At 65.1% G+C, this 21,291-nt stretch overlaps 2 protein-coding genes across 2 annotated transcripts in view; one reads left to right on the top strand and one right to left on the bottom strand.

Moving 5' to 3' along the window:
- The window catches only part of LOC111161720 (histone-lysine N-methyltransferase, H3 lysine-79 specific-like), a 76,048-nt gene extending 64,088 nt beyond the window's left edge, over nt 1-11,960 (top strand). The window contains exons 22-29 of the mRNA XM_022525597.1: nt 45-191; nt 1,249-1,363; nt 2,254-2,831; nt 3,124-3,326; nt 5,686-5,750; nt 6,154-7,083; nt 7,776-8,349; nt 9,853-11,960. Of these exons, the coding sequence (XP_022381305.1) occupies nt 45-191; nt 1,249-1,363; nt 2,254-2,831; nt 3,124-3,326; nt 5,686-5,750; nt 6,154-7,083; nt 7,776-8,314 (2,577 nt within the window). The 3' untranslated portion in view covers nt 8,315-8,349; nt 9,853-11,960. The remainder of the gene's footprint in view (nt 1-44; nt 192-1,248; nt 1,364-2,253; nt 2,832-3,123; nt 3,327-5,685; nt 5,751-6,153; nt 7,084-7,775; nt 8,350-9,852) is intronic.
- Nucleotides 11,961-12,972: 1,012 nt separating this feature from the next.
- On the bottom strand, nt 12,973-15,242 carry LOC111161721 (pleckstrin homology domain-containing family J member 1). Its single transcript, XM_022525598.1, has 6 exons — nt 15,025-15,242; nt 14,865-14,932; nt 14,578-14,644; nt 13,765-13,855; nt 13,620-13,683; nt 12,973-13,521 (listed from the first exon to the last, which is right to left on the bottom strand). The coding sequence occupies exons 1-6, from the start codon at nt 15,116-15,118 to the stop codon at nt 13,456-13,458; spliced, it is 450 nt and encodes a 149-aa protein (XP_022381306.1). The 5' UTR covers nt 15,119-15,242; the 3' UTR covers nt 12,973-13,455.
- Nucleotides 15,243-21,291: the final 6,049 nt, after the last annotated feature.

The following is a 21,291-nucleotide window of genomic DNA, read 5'->3' as shown; positions in this document are numbered from 1 at the left end:
GACTGGCCAGCAGGAGCGAGGCCGGGCTGGTGGTGTGTGTGCAGGGTGTGAAGGAGCGCGCCTACGCCAGCAGCGGGGAGGCCATCACCAGCCTTCCTGTCAGCATCCCGCTCAGCACCGTGCAGCCCAGCAAACTACCCGTCAGCATCCCCCTGGCCAGCGTGGTGCTGCCCAGCCGCGCCGAGAAGGTGGTGAGTATGCGCCGGCCGGGGGCAGTGTTGGCCCCGGGTGACTGGCCCGGGCCCTTGGGCTCCGCAGTGTGGTGTGTAGGCGAAGAGGGGGTCTCGGCGGGCTTTTTTCCCTGTGAGACCTGCTTTCTGTTGAATGGCCTGCTGATGGGTGTGGGGCATACCGCGACCCCCGAGACAGAGCCCCAGAATGTAGAGTTGGTTACAGTAACATTTTCCCATTTTCGTCTCCCAGCGTTTTTGTGGAGGGTGGTATGTTTGGGTGGAGACGGAATTGAAATCCGGATTCGGTAGAAGCGTGAAGCCCCACTCCCCTCGTCCTGTCTCACGTGTGGGCCCCCGTGGGAGCTCCGTCTTGCGTGACGCGGGCTCGGCTCTGTGTGAGTGGGGACGTGATTCGCGTTCCGTCTGCTCGGCTGACGTGCACCTTCTAGTGGCCTTTAGTTCGTTCACCAAGTTGTGCAGCCGACACCTGTCCACAGATTGTGTCACACGCGTGGATTCACACCCCGCGTGGCCTTCTGTGTCTGGTTCCCACCCTGCGCATCATGGGCTCGGGGGGCCGCACATGCGGGCACCTGACTCCTGCTGGTGGCCGGGACACTCCCCCATGTGTACAGACCACGTCGTGTTTATCTGCTCTCCTACGGGCAGACGTGTTGTTTCCACCCATGGCTGTTACGAGTCACGGTGATGTGAATGTGCGTGTACAGATGTTGTGTGGGTACGTGTCTCCATCCTGTTCCACACAGGAGTGAAATCACGGTTTGGATCACAGCTGCTGTCCCTGCTCCCTTCGTCCCCAGCCTGACATTTGCTGTTAGCAAAACAGTCCTTTGGAACAGATATCTGCCCCTCCCCTTGTCAGAACCTTCTGACCGCTGCCTGCAGTGCTCAAACCCCGAGCAGGTCGCTTCCCCTTCTGTGTGCCGGCTCCCACATACCTGCCATTCTCCCTGCCTCAGGCCCTTTGCACATCCTCTGGCTCATGTCGGGGACTCCCTCCCTGCCCTTAGTCTCCAGCCCTGGCTCATCTGACAGTGTGGACTTTTTCTTACAGAGAAGCACCCCCAGCCCTGTGTCGCAGACCCGAGAGTCCTCGTCCACACTTGAAAAGCAGATGGGCGCTAATGCCCATGGCACTGGAAGCAAAAGCCTCGCTCCAGCTCCTGCAGGTCAGACGGCTTCTCCTGCACCTGGGTCCTGCCTCCAGCCCTGCCCCCAGGGCCCAGCCCGCCCCAGCCTCTGCTGCTGCTGCTGGAAGGAGGAGGAGCTGGGGCAGGCTGGGTGGAGGGGAGGCCCCCAGATCTGGCAGGCTGGGCTCTGAGCAGGCCCATCTCCTCCTGGCCACGGGGTCAGCCCCTATGCCCTGGGGTTAGCGGCTCTAGGCTGGACCTTGGTTCACGTCAGGAGCCTCTGGCCTGAGGCATGCTGCTGTTTCCTCCTGGAGGTCAGCCGGGGCGGGCAGTGAGCCCCACTGGCTGGTGATGTCCTGGGGGAGCAGCCTGCTCTCCATCTGGGCTCTGAGGCCCCTTCAGAGACCCTGGTCATTGCTGGCAGAGGCCTCCGCAGACTACACACAGGGCCGGGTGGCCCACGCGCCTCTGCGGCAGGGGGGCTGTGTCCCAGCCACTCGGCCCTGGGGACGGTGGGCATGCCGGTGACACCAGCCCTGGGGGCTGGTCGCCAATTTGCCGCCACCTGTGTTAATGCAGGGAGGGCAGGGCCGCCTCTCGTGTCCAGCAGCTCTTCCTCTGGGGCGGGGAGGCCCGGGTCTGTGCAGGAGACGGACCTCAGTAGGGCTTCTTGCGGCGTAGGGAGCCCCTTGTGGGGGGGTGCCCAGGCTCACTTGGAGTTGTCGGGTTCCAGCACCAGGGGTCCTCACGCATCCAGAAGTGCCTGCTCTGGAGCCCCCGGGCTGGCCCAACCATGCCCAGCTCACGGGTGCTTGTCTCCCGTGCTCGGCGGAACCCACGGAGGGCGGGTTCCCGGGCGCGGAGCTTCGTGGCTGGCAGGTCCCGAGGCAGCGGCGTCCGCCCCTGACAGAGCCCGTCCTTCCCGGCAGGCTTCTACACGGGCTCCGGGGCTGTCAGCGGGGCCCTGGCAGGCAGCCCGGCCCCCCTGGCTCCCGGAGCCGAGCCCGGCGCCTTGGACGAGGTCTCAAGCTCAGGAAGCCTGTTCGCCAGCGTGGGGTCCTGTGGCTCCGCCCCGCAGCACCCGCCCCTTCTCCCACAGTCCCGCGGCTCCGCTGCGGCCTCCCCCGCCCACCCGCTCTGCGCCAGCCCGCGGCTTAGCAGCGCTGCCCAGGGCCCGCTGCCCGAGGCCAACAAAGGGGACCTTCCCTCCGAGGCCGGCGTCTCAGACCCCGAGGGCGAGGCCAAGAGGAGGATCGTCTTTACCATCTCAGCTGGCGGCGGCGCCAAACAGTCGCCTCCTGGCAAACCCAGCCCTCTGCCCACGGGCGCCCGCGGGGACAGCGGCCAGGGTCATGGGCCGGACAGCCGTAAGCGGGGCAGGAGGAAGCGGGCGGCGGCCGGGACCCCCAGCCTGAGCTCTGGCGTGTCGCCCAAGCGTCGGGCTCTGCCGTCCGTTGCCGGCCTCTTCACACAGTCTTCAGGGTCCCCGCTGAACCTCACCTCGATGGTAAGTCCAGGGCCGGCTGGGGGGCAGGGACACGGTGGGCAGGGCGGGCCAGCTCATCTGGCCCACGCAGGTGTCTCACGTGGTGTCTCACGTTCCCAGCCTGGCCAGGATGGCAGGGCCCCAGGAGCACCTGGGCCACCTTCCTCCGAGGGCAGCAAGCCGGCTCTGCCGTTGCTCAGCAGCCTGAGGTCTAGGGCAGGTCTGGGCAGCGGGGACCTGAGCAAAGCCCGCGGGTGCTGGCGCCCAGGGAGCCCGTTGACAGGCTTGTGCTGTGTCTGTGCTGGTCCCTCAGGTCAGCAACATTAACCAGCCTTTGGAAATCACGGCCATCTCGTCCCCCGAGAGCCTGAAGAGCTCCCCTGTCCCTTACCAGGACAACGACCAGCCGCCCATTCTCAAGAAGGAGAAGCCCTTGAGCCAGACCAATGGGGCCCACTACTCCCCACTGACCTCAGACGAGGAGCAGGGCTCCGAGGACGAGCCGGGCAGCGCCAGGCGAGTGGGGCCAGATGGGGTGGGCGCGGGGCGTCCATGGGCACGGCTTCTGGAAGGAAAGGCCCTCGTGATGAGGTTGCCCTCCCGGGGCAGCGTCTGGTTACCGTCAGTGGGTGCCAGGGCCCTGCCCGTGGCCTGTCCGTTGCCGTCCGCAGTGCCGTAGAGCGGCCGTGCTCGAGTAGGTGGTCCCCCCAGATCGCTCACCTTTACATGGCGAGAAGCCGGTTGGGAAGGGCCTGGGCGGTCCTCCCGCCTGAGATGTCACACCTAGGGCAGGCCAGCACCCTGGGCGTGGGGTTGCCGTGTCGCCTAGTTCCCGGTGCCTCGTTCTTGGTGCGTGTGTCACTTGGTTGGAGCAGACGGGCGTGCAGGCGGCCATGGCAGGCAGGGGCTCAAGAGAGTGGACACTGCACGTGGGGGTGTTTGAGCGAGAACAGTGTCCCCTCCTAACGTGGGACAGCGTTATTCTGTCGAACTCACGTGGCCCGTTACTTGTGTGAAGAGTGCAGCCCAGTGAGTTTGGGTATGTTCCCAGAGTTGTGCAAACATTATCAGTATCAATTCTAGAACATTCTTATGACCCCAGAGAAAGACCTGTGTCCCTTAACACTGACTCCCCAGCCCTGGCTCCCACCCTCTTCTCTCTGTGTGGACGGGACTTCTCTGGGGCCTCCTGGGAGTGGGGACCTGCAGCAACGGGTCCTTCTGGGTCTGGCTCCTCTCCCTGAGCCCCGGGTCCTCGGGGTCCGTCCGCGTGTGGCAGGGGTCAGGTCTCTTCCTTCCTGAGGCTGGACCGTGTTCCCGCGTGGGGATGGACTGCACACGCCGTAGTCATTTGTTACGTGCTGGTGGACGCCTGGGGTGTCGGGTGTTTAGCTAATGGGGTAACGCTGCTGTGAGCACCCCATGCCGCCCTCTGAAGATGTTTTCCGTTGGGGCCCCTGGCTGGCTCAGTTGGTTAGGTGTCCGACTTGATTTTGGTTCAGGTCGGGGTCTCAGGGTCCTGCGTCGGGCTCGCTCTCCTCCCTCTGCCCCTCCCCTGCTCATGCACCACGCATGCCTGTGCTCGCTCTCTTTTCTCAAATAAGCGAGTAAGTCTTGAAAAAAAGAGAAGAAAATATTTTCAGTCTCCCAGGTGTGGAACCGCTGGGCCAGACGGCGACTCTGTGTCTAATGTTCCAAGGAACCTTCCCCAGCAGCCGTCTTCACGTGCCCCATTGGCGGGAGGGAGCCAGTGTTGCCACGCTCTCCCGGCTCCCATTCCTGTCTGGTTTTGTTTCCTAACGCAATAGCCGTTCCCAGGGGTTTGGGGGTCTCACCGGCGCTCTGAGCGTCCTTGCACTCTGACCAGGGGCGTGGAGCGTCTGCTCGTGGCTCACGGCCGGGTGTGTGTGTCCTTGGAGAGACGTTGTTCCGGTCCTGCCTTGTCAGGCTGTAGGAGTTCTCTCCTGTGCGGACGGGCGGTCTCTTATGTGACGCCTGCTCCGTGAATGTCCTCGGGTCTCTAGGTCTGTCACCTCACGTTCTCGCAGGTGTCTGAAGGACAGGAGTGTTGGGTCTTGGTCCGGTCTCGTTTCTCTCCGTCTTTTTTCCTTGCCCACGCCCAGCGGCTGGTCTAGGCTCGTTCATCTTGTTTTTCTTCTATAGACGTAAATTACGTTTTTAGAAGTTTTATACTCGAGTGCTTTTCTTTCTTTCTTTTTTTTTTTTTTTTAAGATTTTATTTATTTATTTGACAGAGATCACAAGCAGGCAGAGAAGCAGGCAGAGAGAGAGGAGGAAGCAGGCTCCCTGCTGAGCAGAGAGCCCGATGCGGGGCTCGATCCCAGGCCTCTGGGATCATGACCTGAGCTGAAGGCAGAGGCTTTAACCCACTGAGCCACCCAGGTGCCCTCGAGTGCTTTTCTTTTGTGTTGGGAATGTCCAGCCTCTCCGTTTCCAAATTCTTTGGGTCAGTTTTCTTGTGTTTCTGGAGGTCATGGTGTTCTTCGGGACGTGCCGTGGAAGCATGGGCACGTAGCGTGTACTGTTCTGTGGTCTGGCATGTGCCATGCGCTCCGTGTCATGTGGGTGACACGCCATTGTTGACATGGTGCTTGGAGCTATTGTGAGCCTCGGGCATGACACAGAGCTGGCTCCAGCTGGGACTTTGGGCGTCTCTCTGTGTTGCGATGTGACGCCCCCGTTCCCAAACTCTCAGCTTCGTCCCCCTCCTGCAGTCAGGATCCCACTCCCCACCAGGGGCTCGGGCTCTGCCCGGCAGTCACAGTCCCCTCTAGAGAAGTCTGCGGGCAGGTGGGCTGGGCAGTCAGTGTACAAATGGATTTCAAACCTCCGTCATCTATTTTTTTCTTGATAGAATTGAGAGGAAAATTGCAACCATCTCCTTAGAAAGCAAATCTCCTCCAAAAACCTTGGAAAGTGGTGAGTGGCTATGTGCCCTTCCTTGTAACTCCCAGGCTCAAGGTGACCTGGCCCCAGGGTGTGGCCTCAACCCTCAGGACCACCCACGCTGGGTTTCTAGAATTGTCTCTGGGTGATGTCGAATGCCACCCGTGTCCCCATGACAGCTGGTCTCGATACTGCCAGGCGGCAGTCCGTCGCCTGCTGGTCGAACTGGGCCAGCGTCTGACACTCTCTGCGAGCACGCTGACGCCCCTCAGCCCGCCCACAGACCCTCCAGTCTCCGGCTCCCCATCCCGTCCCACCTCGCCCCGCTTGGCCGCCTGATCCCCCAGCAGGGGCACGTGTGGACACTAGCACACTTCCCTCGGGCGGGAGGGGCTGGCTCTGAGCCCTGGGCCTTACCGGCTCTGGTTCTCATCAGGTGGTGGCCTGACCGGGAGGAAGCCGGCGCCTGCCAGCGAGCCCGCCAACAGCAGCAAGTGGAAATCCACCTTCTCGCCCATCTCCGACCTCGGCCTGGCCAAGTGCGCCGACAGCCCGCTGCAGGCCAGCTCCGCCCTGAGCCAGAACTCCCTGTTCACTTTCCGGCCACCCCTAGAGGAGCCTGGCCTGGCCGATGCCAAGCTGGCTGCCCACCCGAGGAAGGGCTTTCCCGGTGCCCTGGCGGGGTCCGGGGGACTAAGCCCCAGCAGCAACCCTCCCAACGGCTTCGCCTTCAGCGGGGGCCTGACCGCCGACCTCAGTTTACACAGCTTCAGCGATGGTGCTTCTCTCTCCCACAAGATCCCGGAGGCGGCCAGCCTGAGCGGCCCCCTGAGCTTTCCCACCCCGCGGGGCAAGGAGGGTGCCGCTGCAGAGCCCGGCACCTTCGTGAACAAGAGGCAGCTGGACGGACTGAGTGGCCCCAAGGGCAGAGAGGCGGGCGAGCCGGGCCTCCCAGCATGTGGGCCCCCAGACAAGGCCTCGCTGACGCACAGCAAGCCGGGCAAGGGCCGGGACCGCGAGCCCGACTTGAAGAATGGCCACAACCTCTTCATTTCTGCCGCCACGGTGCCTCCCGGGGGCCTTCTCAGCGGCCCGGGCCTCGCCACAGCGGCGTCCTCGACGGTCAGCGCGGCTCCCTCAGCCCAGACACACCGCCCCTTCCTGGGCACCTTTGCCCCCGGCCCGCAGTTCGCCCTGGGTCCCATGTCCCTGCAGGCCAACCTGGGCTCGTCCGTGCTGCAGTCCCTGTTCAGCTCCGTGCCGGCCGCCGCTGGCCTGGTGCACGTCTCATCCGCCGCGACCAGACTGACCAACTCGCACGCCATGGGCAGCTTCTCCTCTGGGGTGGCAGGCGGCGCAGTTGGAGGTAGGCAGACGCGCGCCTCCCTCGTCTGAACCGCGGGTCCTGCGGGCCGCACACCGTCGCCCTCCCGGACCGTGGGGCTAATGACAACTGCTTTACAGGTTCCCTTGCAGGGCCCCCTAAGGGGCGAGAGGCTGTGCCCACCTGTCCCCTGGGGGCCACTTTGCACCTGCCACCTTGCTCCTTTTCATGAGACGCAGATGCGCCTGTGGTGTGGGCAGCGCACTCGCGCGTGAGTCGGCCTGCGCCAGGCCCTCTGGTTGTGACGGCGTCCCTTGTACCTTCAGGAGAGCTGGCGCCACAGCTAGGGCTGGGTTTCCTCCCCGTGGAGGTCGTCTGTCCCACCTGACACGGCCCACGGGCTCTGGGCCGCTTCGGGGCTGTTGCTGGGCCAGAGCGAGGGGCCACAGCAGCTGCTGTGTGGGGGCACCGTGGATGGGGGGCCCGGGCCTCCGCGGCCAGCTCCTTGCTGGGCGCAGGCGGGTCGCGGGCTGGGAGCCGGGGGGCGTGGCCCGGCACTGGCCTGCAGGGGCGTCGCACCTGGCCACCCGCGCCGTGCTGCTTGCTGCTTTGCCCCTGCCCTCGCGACGCCCACGGAGCTGCGGCCGCTGTCTGCTTCCCCGTTGTGGTGTCTCTCTGCGCTTGGCCGGACACTGCCCACCTGTTGAAGCTGAGTTTTTCTCTCCTGTTTGCAGGTGTCTTTAACCACGCGGTGCCTTCCGCCTCCGCTCGTCCGTTTGGAGCCAGTTTCGGCGGCGGGGCAGCGTGTCGCAGCGGCACGCTGGGCTTAACCGCGCTGCAGGCGGTGGCTGGCGCCCCCGCGTCTTCCTTTCAGGCCCCGCCCCCGCCCCCGCAGGGGCAGCCCGCCCTCCCCGCACCCCCTCCCCCTAACGCTGCCTTGCCTCCTGCCCCTGCGCTGCTCCCGGCTAACCCTGAGCCCGTGCTTCTGCAGAACCTTGCGTCCCTCCCGGCTAACCAGGCTTTCTTACCCGCCGCCTCTGCCGCCTCTCTGCAGCCTGCTAACGCCTCTCTGTCCGTCAAGCTCGCCTCCCTCCCGCACAAGGCCCCCCGCCCCTCCTTCACGGTGCACCACCAGCCCCTGCCCGGGCTGGCCCTGGCCCAGGCTGCGCCCGTGATCCCACAGGCCAGCTCCACGGGGCCGTCTGCCGTGTGGGTTTCCCTTGGCATGCCGCCTCCGTATGCCGCGCGCCTTGCGGGGGTTAAGCCGAGATAAAGACCTTGCTTAGCTAGACGTTCGTATTCTGTAAGGTAAGGCTAGAGCCCAACCAGGGGGCCCGTACGAGACCCTGAACTATTTGTCCTTCCTTCCGCAGAGAGTGGAGGGGCCCAGGGGACCCAGGCTGTTCTGCCTCGGGTGGAGACAGTTGTCTCTGAGAGTGCAAGGGAAGACAGCGCAGGGAGGCGAGGGAAGCTGGGCTGCCAGACAGGGCTGGCCGTGACTTCTGGCCTCCCGGGCGGCTGAGCAGCCACGGTGGGGCTCCAGGGGATGGCCGGCTCCCTCCATCTGGCCCAGCCCTTTATGGCAAGCCCGCCTGGGGCCCTGCCTAGCAGAGGTGGCCGGGAGGAGGTGGAGGAGGCCCATAGCCTGGCCCGTCTAGCTGGATGGAGCCTGCGATCGTTGTCCTCAGGCTTCATGTCTGTGGCCGCGGGGGACGGGGGCCCCCCGGGGCAGCTCAGAGCTCAGCTTTGCCGTTGGTCTGCTCCAGGGCCCCCCGCAGGCTTGTTTCCCTGAAGGCACCATTAGGGCTTTAAGAAAAGACCGCGTGTGGAGGGTTGTCCAAACTCGGTGCTCGTGCCTGTGCAGGCCCCGGGAGCCAGCGGACGCAGGGCTGTGGAGGGACAGCCTTGTCGTGATGCACAGCTCCTACTGCTCGCGGGGGTGCGGCCCGTGCTTGGCCGTGCGTGGAGTCGGCGCAGGGCAGCATAGGAAGGGCCCGTCTTTGGAAGCGGGTGGACGGTCGGCATGAGGTCTTCCAGGGGTTTCGGTCCGTGCCTTCGCTGGCCGCGTGTGGGCATTAGAGAGCGAGGTCCTGGCAGCTGCTGCTTGGCGTCCCTGGGGGTGTCCCCGGGGCCAAGGACTCAAGGAAAGGAAGCCGGGCGCTAATGGGGCACTGGGGCCGGGCCATCCTCCGCCGTCTGCCGCGTGTTTACGTGCAAACAGGCGTGGGACCGCCGGAGTCTGATGGCCTCCCGGTCAGGGCACAGGTCGGTGGACAGCCTTCCCTGAGGTCTGGGGACAGGCTGTGCCACAGTCCTCTCGGAAAAGTCCAGAAGGCAGAGCGGCTTTGGTGCGCGCGGGGGTGTCTCACGCCGTCAGAGAAGGTGTGCGGCCGGGACTGGCTTTGAAGAGCTCCGAGGTGTGCGTGTGGAAGCTCGTGCGCATCAGGCTCCTGGGCCTGGCCCACGGCGGACCGCCGCCTTCTGGTCCCCTGCCCCGTGGCTGTCACGGGAGGTCTCCGTGGGCTGGACTGGGAGCAGGGCCTGGCATGTGGCCAGGGAGGGCCTTGGTGCCCAGGCTCCTGGTGGGGGGGGGGATGGGAGGACGGGGACCTGCTGCCTCTGAGTGGACCAGGGGCGTGGCACCAGGGGTCCCTGCCAGGAGAGGCGGGGCCTGCAGCGACCATGTTCTGTCCGACTGTCCGTCCGTCTGTCTGTAGGAGGCTTTGGTTCCCTGGCCTGGGGGAAGGTCCGGGCTCCCCTGCGTGGAACACTGACGCTGTGCTGCCTTTCCTCCCGCGCGGGTCTCCGCAGGTAACTAGGATTTCTACCTCAACCGCGAGACCTATGCAAGGCCGGCCCGGCCGGTGGCCCCAGGACGGCGAGGACGGACCGCAGACAGGGACGAGGCTCTACTGTGAATCCGCACTGTGCAGACCCGCAGAGGCGCTGGGGCCCGGCCGCGGCTCATGCTGTCGATAGTTTTAGATAAAGTATTTATCGTTTTTTAAAAAGTATAAACAACTCTGACTTATTTTACTCCACCGAAGTCATAAGGCGACCCGTTGAGAAGTGTAAGTACTGTGTGTGAGAGGACCTACCTACCGACGTCCCGGAGGCCCGCCTGCCGCCGCGCCGGCCGCCGTCCCGGTGCTATCTCCACGCGGGCCTTGGCCCGCTTGCGCTCTTGGTGCTGACTGGAGGTTGAGCAACGCCAAACCAGGCCGTGAGGCGCCTGCCCTATTTATTCCCGCCGCTCTTCCTATACCAAAGGCACGGCCGTCTCCAGGCAGAGGGTGGCTGGCTCTGTCGTGACATTCCTCAGAAAAGGCCCTGTCCCCGAGGGGGCGCCCGCCCCCACCCCATCACTGTGAACGGCTCCTGCAGACTGGTGGCCGCTCGGGCCTGGCGTCGGCGCCTTTGGCATAGGAACGGCCGGCGGGCGCGGGCCCGGTCAGAGCCTCCCCTGTCGTGCGCGGCCCCGTTCTGGGTGGTGCTTGAGGAAGGGCTGGTACCCGACCCCAGCGGCAGCGGGCCCGGTGCAGCAAGTGCATTTACTTTGGTTCCGCTCGGCTCGGGCTCCCCCCTGCGGTCCGCCGGAGCGTGCGGCGAGCTCCCGGCACGGGCGCTGGGCAGTCAAGGGGGCTGGGCTGTCTGTACAGAAGAGAGTCACGCTGAGGAGTGACAGTATTTTATAGAGATGTGATAAAAATTTATAAATTTCATAGACTTGACTTCATATATTTTTAGATTGTATAATGCACAGTAAACTAAAGAAGAAAAAGTGAGGGGAAAACCTTTCTATTTATTCAAGTGCACACAGTGGCACGGGCCCAGGGCCGGCCCTCCGCCCCCAACTGCGTGCCCACGGTTCCTGGGGCGGAGTGCTTGGCCCCGTGCCCTGCCCGAGGCCCTCTGGCCCTTCCCTGCTGCTCCGCTGCAGCCCCACCCGCCCTGCAGCCGCTGTGATGGTGCCTGGGAGTGAAGGTGCTGGGAGTGGGTGCTGGGAGTGAAGGTGCTTGGTAGTGAGTGCCCCTCCCTGCATTCACCGGCCAGGGCAGAGCCGGGAGAGCTGTCCAGATGCTTCCAGAAAGTGCCAGCAGGATTCTCCAGCTCCTCCAGCGTAACAGTCTGACCAGCGTCATGTCTGTGCGCAGTCTTCAAAAGGGTGCGTCCAGAAGTCCCCAGGCCCCTGAAAGGGCGAAGTCAGCCAAGGTCCTGGCAGGGGGCCCTGGACCCCAAGATGGGTGCTTTAGGAAGGGCTGAGCTGGTGAGGTAGGAGCCCTGTTCTCAGGTGCTTGCACCCACCGAGGAACACCGGGAACTTGCCTCTTCCCAGAGGTGGGCTGTGCATCACGGGTGGGCCCTGAGCTCCTGCCTGGGGAGGGTCAGGGCACCAGGCCGGCCTGGCCTGCTTCCTCCTGATCCCCACTCTCCTGAGGGGCAGGCAGATGCCTTGAGGCACGCGGGCCAAAGAAGGCCACCGCAGGGCCCTTTCCGGCCTGCAGCCGCCTCCTGAAAGCAGACTGATCCGTGCGGCGCAGGTCTGGCCGTCGGCGGCTCCCTGGTTCCCCCAGGCAGGGGCCTGCCAGAGCTCTGCTTTCCTGCCTGCCCTGGGGGTGGCCCAGAGCAATAGTTGAGGCAGAAGATGGTGCTCGTGATGGGTTCTTGAAACTGGCCCGTCCTTCCGTAACTGGCCGCCCTGGCTCCTGCCCTCTGGGTTGGTGCTCCCGGCGCATGAAGGTGCTGTGCCTCTCCCCTGTGAACCCAAACCCCCGCCCCCCAGGACAGGGCAGTGTTTGCTCCCCCCCATCAGGCGCACAGGGCTCCCTGAAAAGATATAGGGTGGATGGCAGAGGTCATACAGGAGTCCCCGGGGTAGAACAGAGCAGCCCTGTCCAGGCACACGGCACGTCACCTCCGGGGGGGCCTCCTGCGGACGTGCTGTACCGAGTCTCCCAGCACAGACACTCGTGTGGAGACACGGTCCCTGGTGTGAGGCAGGTGGCACGTGGGGGCCACTTCAGGGAAGTCTGCGGGTCACAGGTGGCTCTGCTCAGGAAAACCTAACCATGAACACGGCCCTCCCGGGCAGCTGGCCGGGCCTTGCAGCTATGGACTGTGATTTCTCCAAGGCTCCCGTGCCCCTCTATACCCACCCCACCTGCCCTCATTCCCACAGTCCAGCCACACTGGTTTGTCTCCCACGTTTCTTGACCTTGATTTGTAACTCCCGACGGGGCTTTGCTTTTGTGTTTCTGGTAGACTGTGTCTCAGTTGGGGGTGCTGGGCTGCTGGCTTGACCCTCTTCTAAGAGAACGCCAATGCATTCTGCGTTTCCACCTCTAGACGCTGTAATAAAATACTTGTTTTCACTTGAACCTGGTCTGCTCGCAGCATTTCTTTCTGACTGTGATGCAAGGAGAGGCATGAGGGCCAGGGGCCACGCTCCCCACTCCCCAAGCCGGGAGGACAAGGACTGGCAGCGGGAGCCTGGCAAGCTCCTTCAGGCAGTCATGGGACCAAGGCCCACAGCAAGCACCCGCCTCAGGGAGGCCCAGCCCCTCCTGAACGCACACCTGATTAGGTCAGGCCCACCAGGATACCTCTCACGGGTGTTATGTTGTTTTTTTTTTTTTTAACAAACCAATTTAGGACTCCTAAGGTTTGCAGAACCCTTTCCAGAGTCGTGCCTGTACTCAAAGGGAGGCCTAGGAACTGGGGTCACAGGTCATCCTTGGTTTCAATCAGACCACCCTTCTGTTGTCTCCTGGGGCCTAGTCAGCACCACAGGCCCCATGGGCCAAGCAAAGTCCCAGACTCCATGCCTCAACCTGAGCTGATTCCAGGTCTCTGTGCCTCTCCTGGAGCAGCCCTGCCTCACTCCAACCACCTCGGAGCAGCAGCCCTCCCCGCATTCACCGCAGCACCATCCCACGTGGAAAAGAGGTCCCTTTATTTGAGTACAAAAAGCACGCTGGCCTGAGAGTGAAGGCGTCCTGCTCCGCCCGGAAGCATCGGCCAGAGCCTGCCCCAGCGGCAGGAGAATTCACAGTGGCTCCGGGAGGCGCGGCCCCCCACGTCCTTCACAGCATCGTCTAGCTACGTACATTCAGTCTGCACAGGGCAGAAGGGGTACACCAGCCTCAGAGGCCCCGGATGGATGGACCCGAGGGGCTGGCTGCAGCTTCTAGGAGTGGACACTTGTCCCCCGGTAGCAGCATGGGGCACCCAATAGGTGCCAGACCAGTCCAGGTCGGGGGTGGCGTGTTCCCGGGTTGTTTTTCCAACCTGCCCCTGCCCACCCCCACCAATCTTGGACTTTCGAAGTCTTTAAGCCAAGCACCTGCAGCAGGAAATCCAGGCTTGACCAAGAAACCCAGGGTGCGGAGAGGATGGGGAGGTCTTCTTCCAGACTCAGGCCTTCAAGCCACCCAGCTTGAACCTGGCCTCCTCAGATATGCCGAACTGCTCCAGGGGGTCCTGTGTGGGTGAAGGGACAGCATGAGCCCAGGCCCCTGAGGGCCCTGCCCCGCCCCCATGCCCGGCTCCCACCCCTGGCCCCCAGACCCTCCGTGCACCTTGCCAGTCATCTTCTGGATCTCGTTTCTGTAGAATATGAGGCTTCTCCGCATGAACTCGTAGCTGGGAGAGCAAGTGGCACGTGTTCACAGAGCCCTGCTGTGCTCCCGCCCCAGACCCCCCCCAGGCAGGCCCACACCCCACCTGGCTCGCCGCAGAGCCCCCATCCACTCCTGACACTGCTCCTCACTGCAGCAGGCAAAGTGATACTTCCTCTCAGGGTCCTCCAGGAAGCCTGCAGAGGGAGCAGCCCCCGTCCGTTCCCGCTCACTGCCCCGCCCCACCCCACCCAGAGCCCGCCACAGGCCTCAGCTTCCTGTTGCCTCTGTCCAAGTGTCCCCTCCTCCAGTCCAAGGCCAGGCTCATCCCTTCCCACCAGCCGTGCTGGGATCTGAACTGTGTCCTCAAGTCCGTACGTTCAAGTCCTAACCCCTAGATCCTAAAAATGCGGCCCTACCTGCATACAGGACGATTACCGATACGACTACTCAGAGAAGATCAACTGGGAGCAGGTGGGCACCAACCCTGATCCCACCAGGAACGATTCAACAAAGGCAAAGAGCCCCTTGGACTGCCGGCGGCCCCCAGGAGCCAGGATGGCCTGGGGAAGCGTCCCCTGGCTAGGAACCACCCCTGCAGACACCCTGTTGGAGGACTTGTGCCCTCCCGGACGGGGCGAGCACACGTTTCTCTCGTTTGAGCGCCACACCAGAAAATCGGCCGACTCCGCCGCTCTCAAGACGACCCCGGGGGGATCCTCCGCAGGACCCCAGACAGTGCAGTGCTTCCCAGCAAGAGAGACCGTCCTAGAGGAACTGCGGCTGCAGCTAGAAAGGGGTTGCGCCCCAGAGGAAGAGCCGGGCCCGCCCTCCGGCCGCCCGAGGCAGTGGACTTCGCTCCAGGCCGACGGACGCCGCCGCGGGGCCCGGGAGGGGAAGGGCAGGGCCGGGCACTCACTGATGGAGAAGCCGCTGGGCTCCTCCTGGGTGACTCTGCAGCGCTCCAGCAGCAGGGCTCCGACGGGCTGCGGGCAGACGGGACGAGGGCGTGGGTGGGGACGGGCCTCCGCGGGGACCCCGACACGCCCCGCCCCCGGGCCCCAGCTCAGCCCCGCCCCCCGCGCCGACCCGGACCCCGACCGGAACCCCGCCCCGCCCCGCCGGCCCGCGACCCGGCCCCGCCCCCCGCTGGGCCACGGCCCCCGGCCCCGACCCTCGGCTCCGGACCCCCGCCCGCCGGCCCACCTCGGCCTCGTCCGTCCGGAAGTAGAAGAGGAAGTTGACCACCAGCTTCACAAGCCGCCTTTTCAGCACTGCGGGCACAGAGCGGGCTCATTCGGGCTCGCGGCCGCCCAGCCCCCCCGGCCCGCCCGGCCCGCCCGGCTCGGCGCCCCGGCCCGCTCACCGCTGCCTTTCTTGGGACCCCGCATGCCCAGCTCGGCCGCCAGCTCGGCCGGCTGCCGGGACAGCGCCTGCAGCTCCTTCTCGTTGTAGCGCATGGCGCCGCCGAGACCTACACCGCGGAGCGCGAACCGCGCCCTCCCGGCCGCCGTCCCCACTCGCGCCAAAAAGGTCGCACAGCGCCGTCCCGGAAGCGCTGCCGGAGCCACTGCGCTTGCGCGCCCCCGAGCCACGCATTCTGCGGGTCGCCAACTAGCGGCGCTGGTGTCCGGGGTTGGGGGGGGGGGTCCTCGGCGCTACGCGAAGCCCGCGTGGGGCGCACGCCATACTAGACGACACGCAAGATCCTCGTAGATAAGCATGAAATAAGCTGGATCCGGGGTGGGAACAGAGGAAGGTCCCCTCACGATTGGTGGCGCCCTTTACCGACGAGTGGGAGCCGGTGAGACCTGACCCCGCGCGTTAGGCGTTGAGGGCCTGGTGCGCACGCGCACTTCGAGTTCGGCGCTCATCAGCCCCGCCCCCTTTCCTCGCGCCTCCGGCGCTTCAGGCAGAGCGAGCATGCGCACACGGGAGACCGTCCCCCCCACCCCCAGCCCGTTGGCCCCCGGAAGTGCTTACCTAGCGCGCGGGGCGCGTGCGCATAACGTATTCGTGGCTGCGGCGGGCGCCGAGAGGGAAGCAGCGCGGGGTGAGGAGAGGCGCGGGCTGGGGGCGGCGGCCCCGGGGCTCTGGCTTCCCGGGACCGCAGCGGACTTGGGTTGAGAGGCCGGCGGGGTCGGGCCGGGGGCGCGGCGCGCGGGAGCCGCGGGGCCCGCCACTGGGCCGCACCGCTTCGCCGCGCTCGCTCCTCCCCTCTGCGCCGCGAGCTGGTGGGGGGCTGGGCCGCGGCGGGTGGGCCTCGGGCGGGCGGGCGGATTCGCGCTGGTGCTCGCGCCGGTGTTGGCGCCCCGGCGGGGGTCCCGCGTGCGCTGCTCTGCCGCCGCCCCGCCCGCGCCGAGCCTGTCGGCGTCGCTCCTCGGTTGGCCCGGGGTGGGGGGTTGGTCTCCCTGGCCGCTCTCCGCACCCGCCGTCCCGGCCGCTGTGTACCCCTGCTCAGCTGCGTTGGGAGGATCTTGTTACGGAGAGAGCGAGAGCGGGAGGGAGGACAGCTGCGGGCCGAGCGGGGAGCCGCGCGCGGGGCTCGACCCCGGGCCCGGGACCATGGCTGAGGGCCCCCCCCCGGCGCCCCGCACTTTTCATCGTCGGGAACAGATCGATGGCTTCCTGGGTCTCTTGTCCCCGCCGTCGCCGCAGACGCCCCCGCAGGGGCCTCAGCTCGGGTTGCAGGGGGCAGCCTACCCGCCTCCCGGAGCCATTCGTGCGCTCCCGAGTCTGCTTCTGTGCTCAACGGGCCGTCCAGCGGTGCCCCCGGCGGCTGTTGGGGTCGGGGACTGACTTCGCGGCTTGGTTTCCTGTGCCCCTGCAGCACCGAGGTCGGGCGGAACCGCCGTGAAACTGGCAAAGGGGTGCGCGGCCCGCGGAACGCTGGGGAGAAGTCGGACTCCCTCTAGGCTGCCCGCTCCTTGCTCCTGGTGGTTTTCTTTCTTGTTAGAAACGGGGAGTTTCCCGGTGTGGTGAGCTCCCCTGCTTGTTCCGTTGGCGGGACCACATCTCTCAGCAAGGAGATGGCTCAGCTCCGCGCTGTGACCCTGTGGGGGGACGCTCCCGGGTTTCTGGATGCTTCCACGCTTCTTGCTGTTCCTGCTCTGAAATCTCATCTGGGTTCTGTTCTGCCTTTTGTTTCCCGGTTTTGTTCTCCTTCCGGAAAGGCTTGTTGGACTCGGACCCCAGCCCTCACGCTGGGCTCTCGTCGGGTCCTGTCTTCCCTTCCCAAGGGTTTTCGTCCCGGGTTTAACTGGCCGTGCTGACCTCTGGCTGCCGTTCCGCTTCGCGGCTGTAACTTGCCCCGTTGAGGGGGGGTACGTGGAATTGTGCGTGTCTGCGTGCGAGGTCCCAGCGTCTCAGTGAGCCCGGGAAGACGCGGGGAAGACGCCGACCCCAGCCGTGCGTGTCTGGTGTCTGAGCGAACCGCCTCTGGCGCTCTTGCTGTGCCCCTGGGCTGGGCTGTAGGCCTCCAGCTGGACCTTCTGGGCAGGGCGTGGGGGAATGGCAGGTTTTGATGGAATTCCCTCTTTCCAGCCTCACCCTCCTTCCACTCCCCGACTCTGACTCCCTCCCACTGCCCCTGCCTCTGTGAGTGGAGTGGCCCTTTGTTCTGGTTCTTCTGAGAGTGAGACCGGCCTGCCCACGCAGCTGCTCGCGGGCGCTTGGGCTCCCCTGGGGGGACGGGGCTGCTGTGGGCAGTGGGCTGCGAGCAGCTGGCAGCGTACTGGGCTCCCTCTAACTGAGTTGCCAGTTCATTGTTGTTGCTGTTCCGTCTCCCTGAGCCCGTCACTCCCTGCACTGGCCCTGGTGCCTGTCCCCAGCATGCGAGGGGTGTCCCGCTGCTCAGGAAGGAACTGGGCTCCTGGCCACACGGGGGGGGGGGGGCTCTTGGCTTTGTTACAATTGTCGATTGTCGCCTTCCCAGTCGCACCTGCACTCCTGCAGGGCCCGTGGGGTGTCTGGAGTCGCCAGTACAGTAGGGGATGGGAAGTGAGGGCACGCCTCTGTCGCGGCCTCTGGAGCTGTCCGTCCCCCCGCCCCCCAGCCCGGCTGAACCGGGGAGCATGCGCTACCTTTGTCTTCCTTCTGGGAACTGCCTCCTTGGTCCGCGAGGAGGTGTCGCTGGCGACGCTGTGCGGGCCTTTGTCCACCTGTCGGCTGGCTGCCGACTCGATCCGCGCGCTCTCGCGCCCCCAGAAGCGCTCAGTTTCCGCTGTTCAGGCCAGTGCCCTCCGTAACGGCCTTGAGACAGGGGTGTCGTCTCCACAGAGGTCTGTAAGTCACTCGGACCTGTGGGCAGGAGACCTCCCAGGCCCCTGACCCTACTGGCGGAGGCGAGGGGGCCGGTGCTGTCCCTGTCCCTCTCCCGCGGCAGCTTCCGTCACTTCACCTGGAAACCGCACCTCCTGCAGGTTGGATGCTCGGCCTCCCCCGACGAGCCCGTGGCCGAGTCTGGCGGCGGGACCGCGGCGCCCTGGGGGATGCATGGGTGTGCCTGGCCGGGACCCCCAGGTGTAGAGTCTCCTCCTCTCAGGACGCGGCGTTCTCTCCCCGGAGGGCTCGTCCGGTTGCTGGTGCTAGTCTCCCGCTGTCTCCGAGATGAGCGCTAGACGGCTCTGGGCGGACAGCGTGATGAAGCGTCTGGTGCTGCGATGGGTCTGATTCCTGAATCACCAGCCATCAGGGGTCGCTTTGCGGGTTCCCAGGTGTGAGGCCGTCAGGACAGCACCCTGGAGAGATCTAGATTCCTGTGGAGCGCCTGGGCCCGCTCCGAGCTGTGCTGCAGGCCCACCGTGGAGCTGGGCCGTCGGCGCCACAAAGCCCGTGGTTCCCAGGATGCGGTTCTTACCGTGCAGTCCTGGAGATCGGAAGTATAAAAGGGGTGCTTGGGTGGCCCAGTGGGCCGAGTGTTGGACTCTTGATTTCGCCTCAGGTGTGCTGCCGTGGCTCTGTAGTGAGTCTACTCGGGCGCCGTCCACCTGTCTCCTGACCTGGCTCTCCTTCCGTGCTGTGTCGCTGACTCTGGGGCTTTCCCGTCCCCAGATAAGCCATGGGGTCGGCACGCGGTCAGTGAGTGCGGTCCACCTCAGAGGGCAGGGCGGGGGGCGGCCGGCTGGAGTCTGCGCCGGTGCGTGGGGACAGCTCACGTCCGGACAGGGTCGTGTCTCCCTGCCTCCGACGTTGCCTGCCCTCCCTCACCGACGTCGGTCGCCAGGCTTTTGTAGTCTGCCTCCTGTAGATCTCATACACATTTTGTGAGCGTTACGTAGAAGTCTGTCTGTCTGTCTTGGTGCGTGTATCAACAGTACTGGCTTTTTAATTTCAAATCCACGTGTCAGTTGCTGGTTCGTAGGAAGGCAGTCGGCGTCTGCCGCGTGTTCGCGTACGACAACGCCTCTGCCGTAGAGTGGTGTTGTAGTGGCTTATCAGCTCCCCGTGTGCTTTTCTGAATTCATTCAGATTTTCTGCGCGGATGATCGCGTCATCTGCGAACAGATGTGGTGTCACATATCCTTCCCGGTCTGTGTGTGTGTTATTTCTCCTGTCTGTTGCACAAGCCGGTGTAACATTGGTATGGCCAGGACGCTTGCGAGGGACCCGTGGCCTGTTCCCGAGCTTCCTGGAAAGCAGCGACTTTCCCATCACGGAGGGGACGTGAGTTGGCAGGTGTTTTGTGGGCGCTCCGGACCGAGCAGACACGTTTCCTCTCCGTTCTTGCTTGGCTGGGAATCCTCACCATGCACGGCATTGGCGTCTGTTAAATGCCTTTCCCGAGTGTGTTGACGCATCCCTGTCGGTGTGGCGAGCGCAGGTGTCCTCCGTGGCTGGGGGTCCTGCCCGGTCGTGGCGTGGCTGGTTTTCACACCGTGCGGGATTTCCGCTCCGCACCTGCGTTGTGGGGAGCACTTGCGTCGGCGTCCCCCAGAGGTCGCGGCCGGGAGCTCTCCTTCCCTGTGATGTCCTCGGGTGCGGGGTGCTGGCCCCGTGGGGGCGGAGGTGTGCCCTCTGCTTCTGTTCTGCATTTCTGGGCCAGGACGTGCGCAGGCATGGTGGGTCCTGGCTTCTCTTCCCTGCGTCCTGGTGCAGTTTCTTCTGGAACTCTCCGCCCCGCACCTGCAGCTCCCGGGGTCAGCCGCTTGGGCTGAACCTGCAGAAGTCCAGTGCGTGTCCATTTCCAGGAACTTCTTCCCACATCTCCTCTGCAGACTGCAGCCCTGGGCGGACTTGCTGAGACGCGGGATTTTGTGTCTTCAAGGGCTTCTCGTTTCTGGTGAGGGCACCACGTCCTGAGGAGCAGTCCCCGGTGCGGTCAGCGCGGCCCGCTCACAGCCTCGGGCAGCTCCTGGGGGCGGGGGCCAGGGCCGGGCCAGGCTGGGCCACTGCCTGCTGCTCCTCCCGCCTGCCTCCTTCCCTCTCTTGGCTCAGTGCGGGGTCAGTGGTTGGCACACGGGTGGACAGGAGGGGCTGCCCTCATTCCTCGGGTCCGGCATGGGGCAGAGCGCTCGCTGGCCCCGCCGCGGCCCCTGCGGGGTGGCTGCAAATGGAATTTGGCTCAGAGGACACTCGGGCACACCCTTGGCCGTGGGTGTGTGGAGGAGGCTGGCCGAGCCCCTGCTGTTTGTTGTCTCTTTCCAGAGGGCATTCTGTAGCGCCGGCCCCGCGGCTGTGGGAGCGTGTGGTGACGGGAGCGCCCACGTTTGGCGGGAACTTGTGTCCCGGGTCTGTGAGGCCTTCCCAGACGCTTTCTGTGGCTTTGACCAGGCATCCTCGTTGGCGGACGGACAGTCCTGCTCCCGTTGCTTAAGAACCTAAGAGGAAGCAGCCAACAGGAGTCTAAAAATAGCTCCGTGTGCTCTTCCAAGCCCCAGAGCCTGCTTCTGCGGGCCAAGGCTCCCCGTGTGGCCACCGCCTGCTCTGTCCCCTCCCGCCTCCGCAGAGGTCCCCCCAGGCTCCACCTACCAGCCTCGGCCGCGCCTCCCTGTCCTGCAGCCCGTGGTGCCTGGCACCAGGCCCTCCCTGCCACCCACGTGCCTCCTCCCGTCAGAACCCCCGTGCCCCCCTCCTTCCCTTGGCTTCTGCCTGCGGGTCTGGCTCAGCGCAGGGTGCCCTGTCCACCTGGGAGACACTCTGTCCGGCTCCCTGCCCAGGCAGACGTCCAGGCCCCCAGAGGCCCCTTAACACAGTAGCCAGGCTGTTCACTATGAGCCCCGTACGCTGTGGGCACCTGGCAGTGGGCTTGGCCCACAGCGGGTTGCAGGCATCGAGAGTGTGTCAGCTGGGGTGGCTGTGGCCTCGTGGAGGTGCCACGGCAGGGAGGGTGTCGCAGACCGGCCTGTGCCGAGGTGCTTCCTACACTCAGGCCGCTCTCTCCAGGACATGTGCAGGGCCTTCCCCTGGGCACCTGCCACCCCTCCAGCTTTGTCAATGTCACGACGGTGTGCGTGTGGCCCTTGGGGTGGCTGGCCACGTCCGCTGGGGCCCCCTGCATCTCAGACTTGTTGGCCCACCTCCCCTTTGGTCTTGGGCTGTGTTGGGTCACCGGCAGGCTGGCGCTGCCAGGAGACGGGGCCTGGTGGTTCGGCCGAGCCGCGCTGCGTCTGTGGGCTTGGGGCTGCTCCTGGGT

The sequence above is a fragment of the Enhydra lutris genome, unplaced genomic scaffold (genome assembly GCF_002288905.1).
Source record: "Enhydra lutris kenyoni isolate GAN:26980312 unplaced genomic scaffold, ASM228890v2 scaffoldscaffold86, whole genome shotgun sequence".
Classification (NCBI taxonomy): Eukaryota; Metazoa; Chordata; class Mammalia; order Carnivora; family Mustelidae; genus Enhydra; species Enhydra lutris.
Note: the sequence above shows the minus strand (reverse complement) of the source record. Positions and strands in the feature narration are given on the sequence as shown.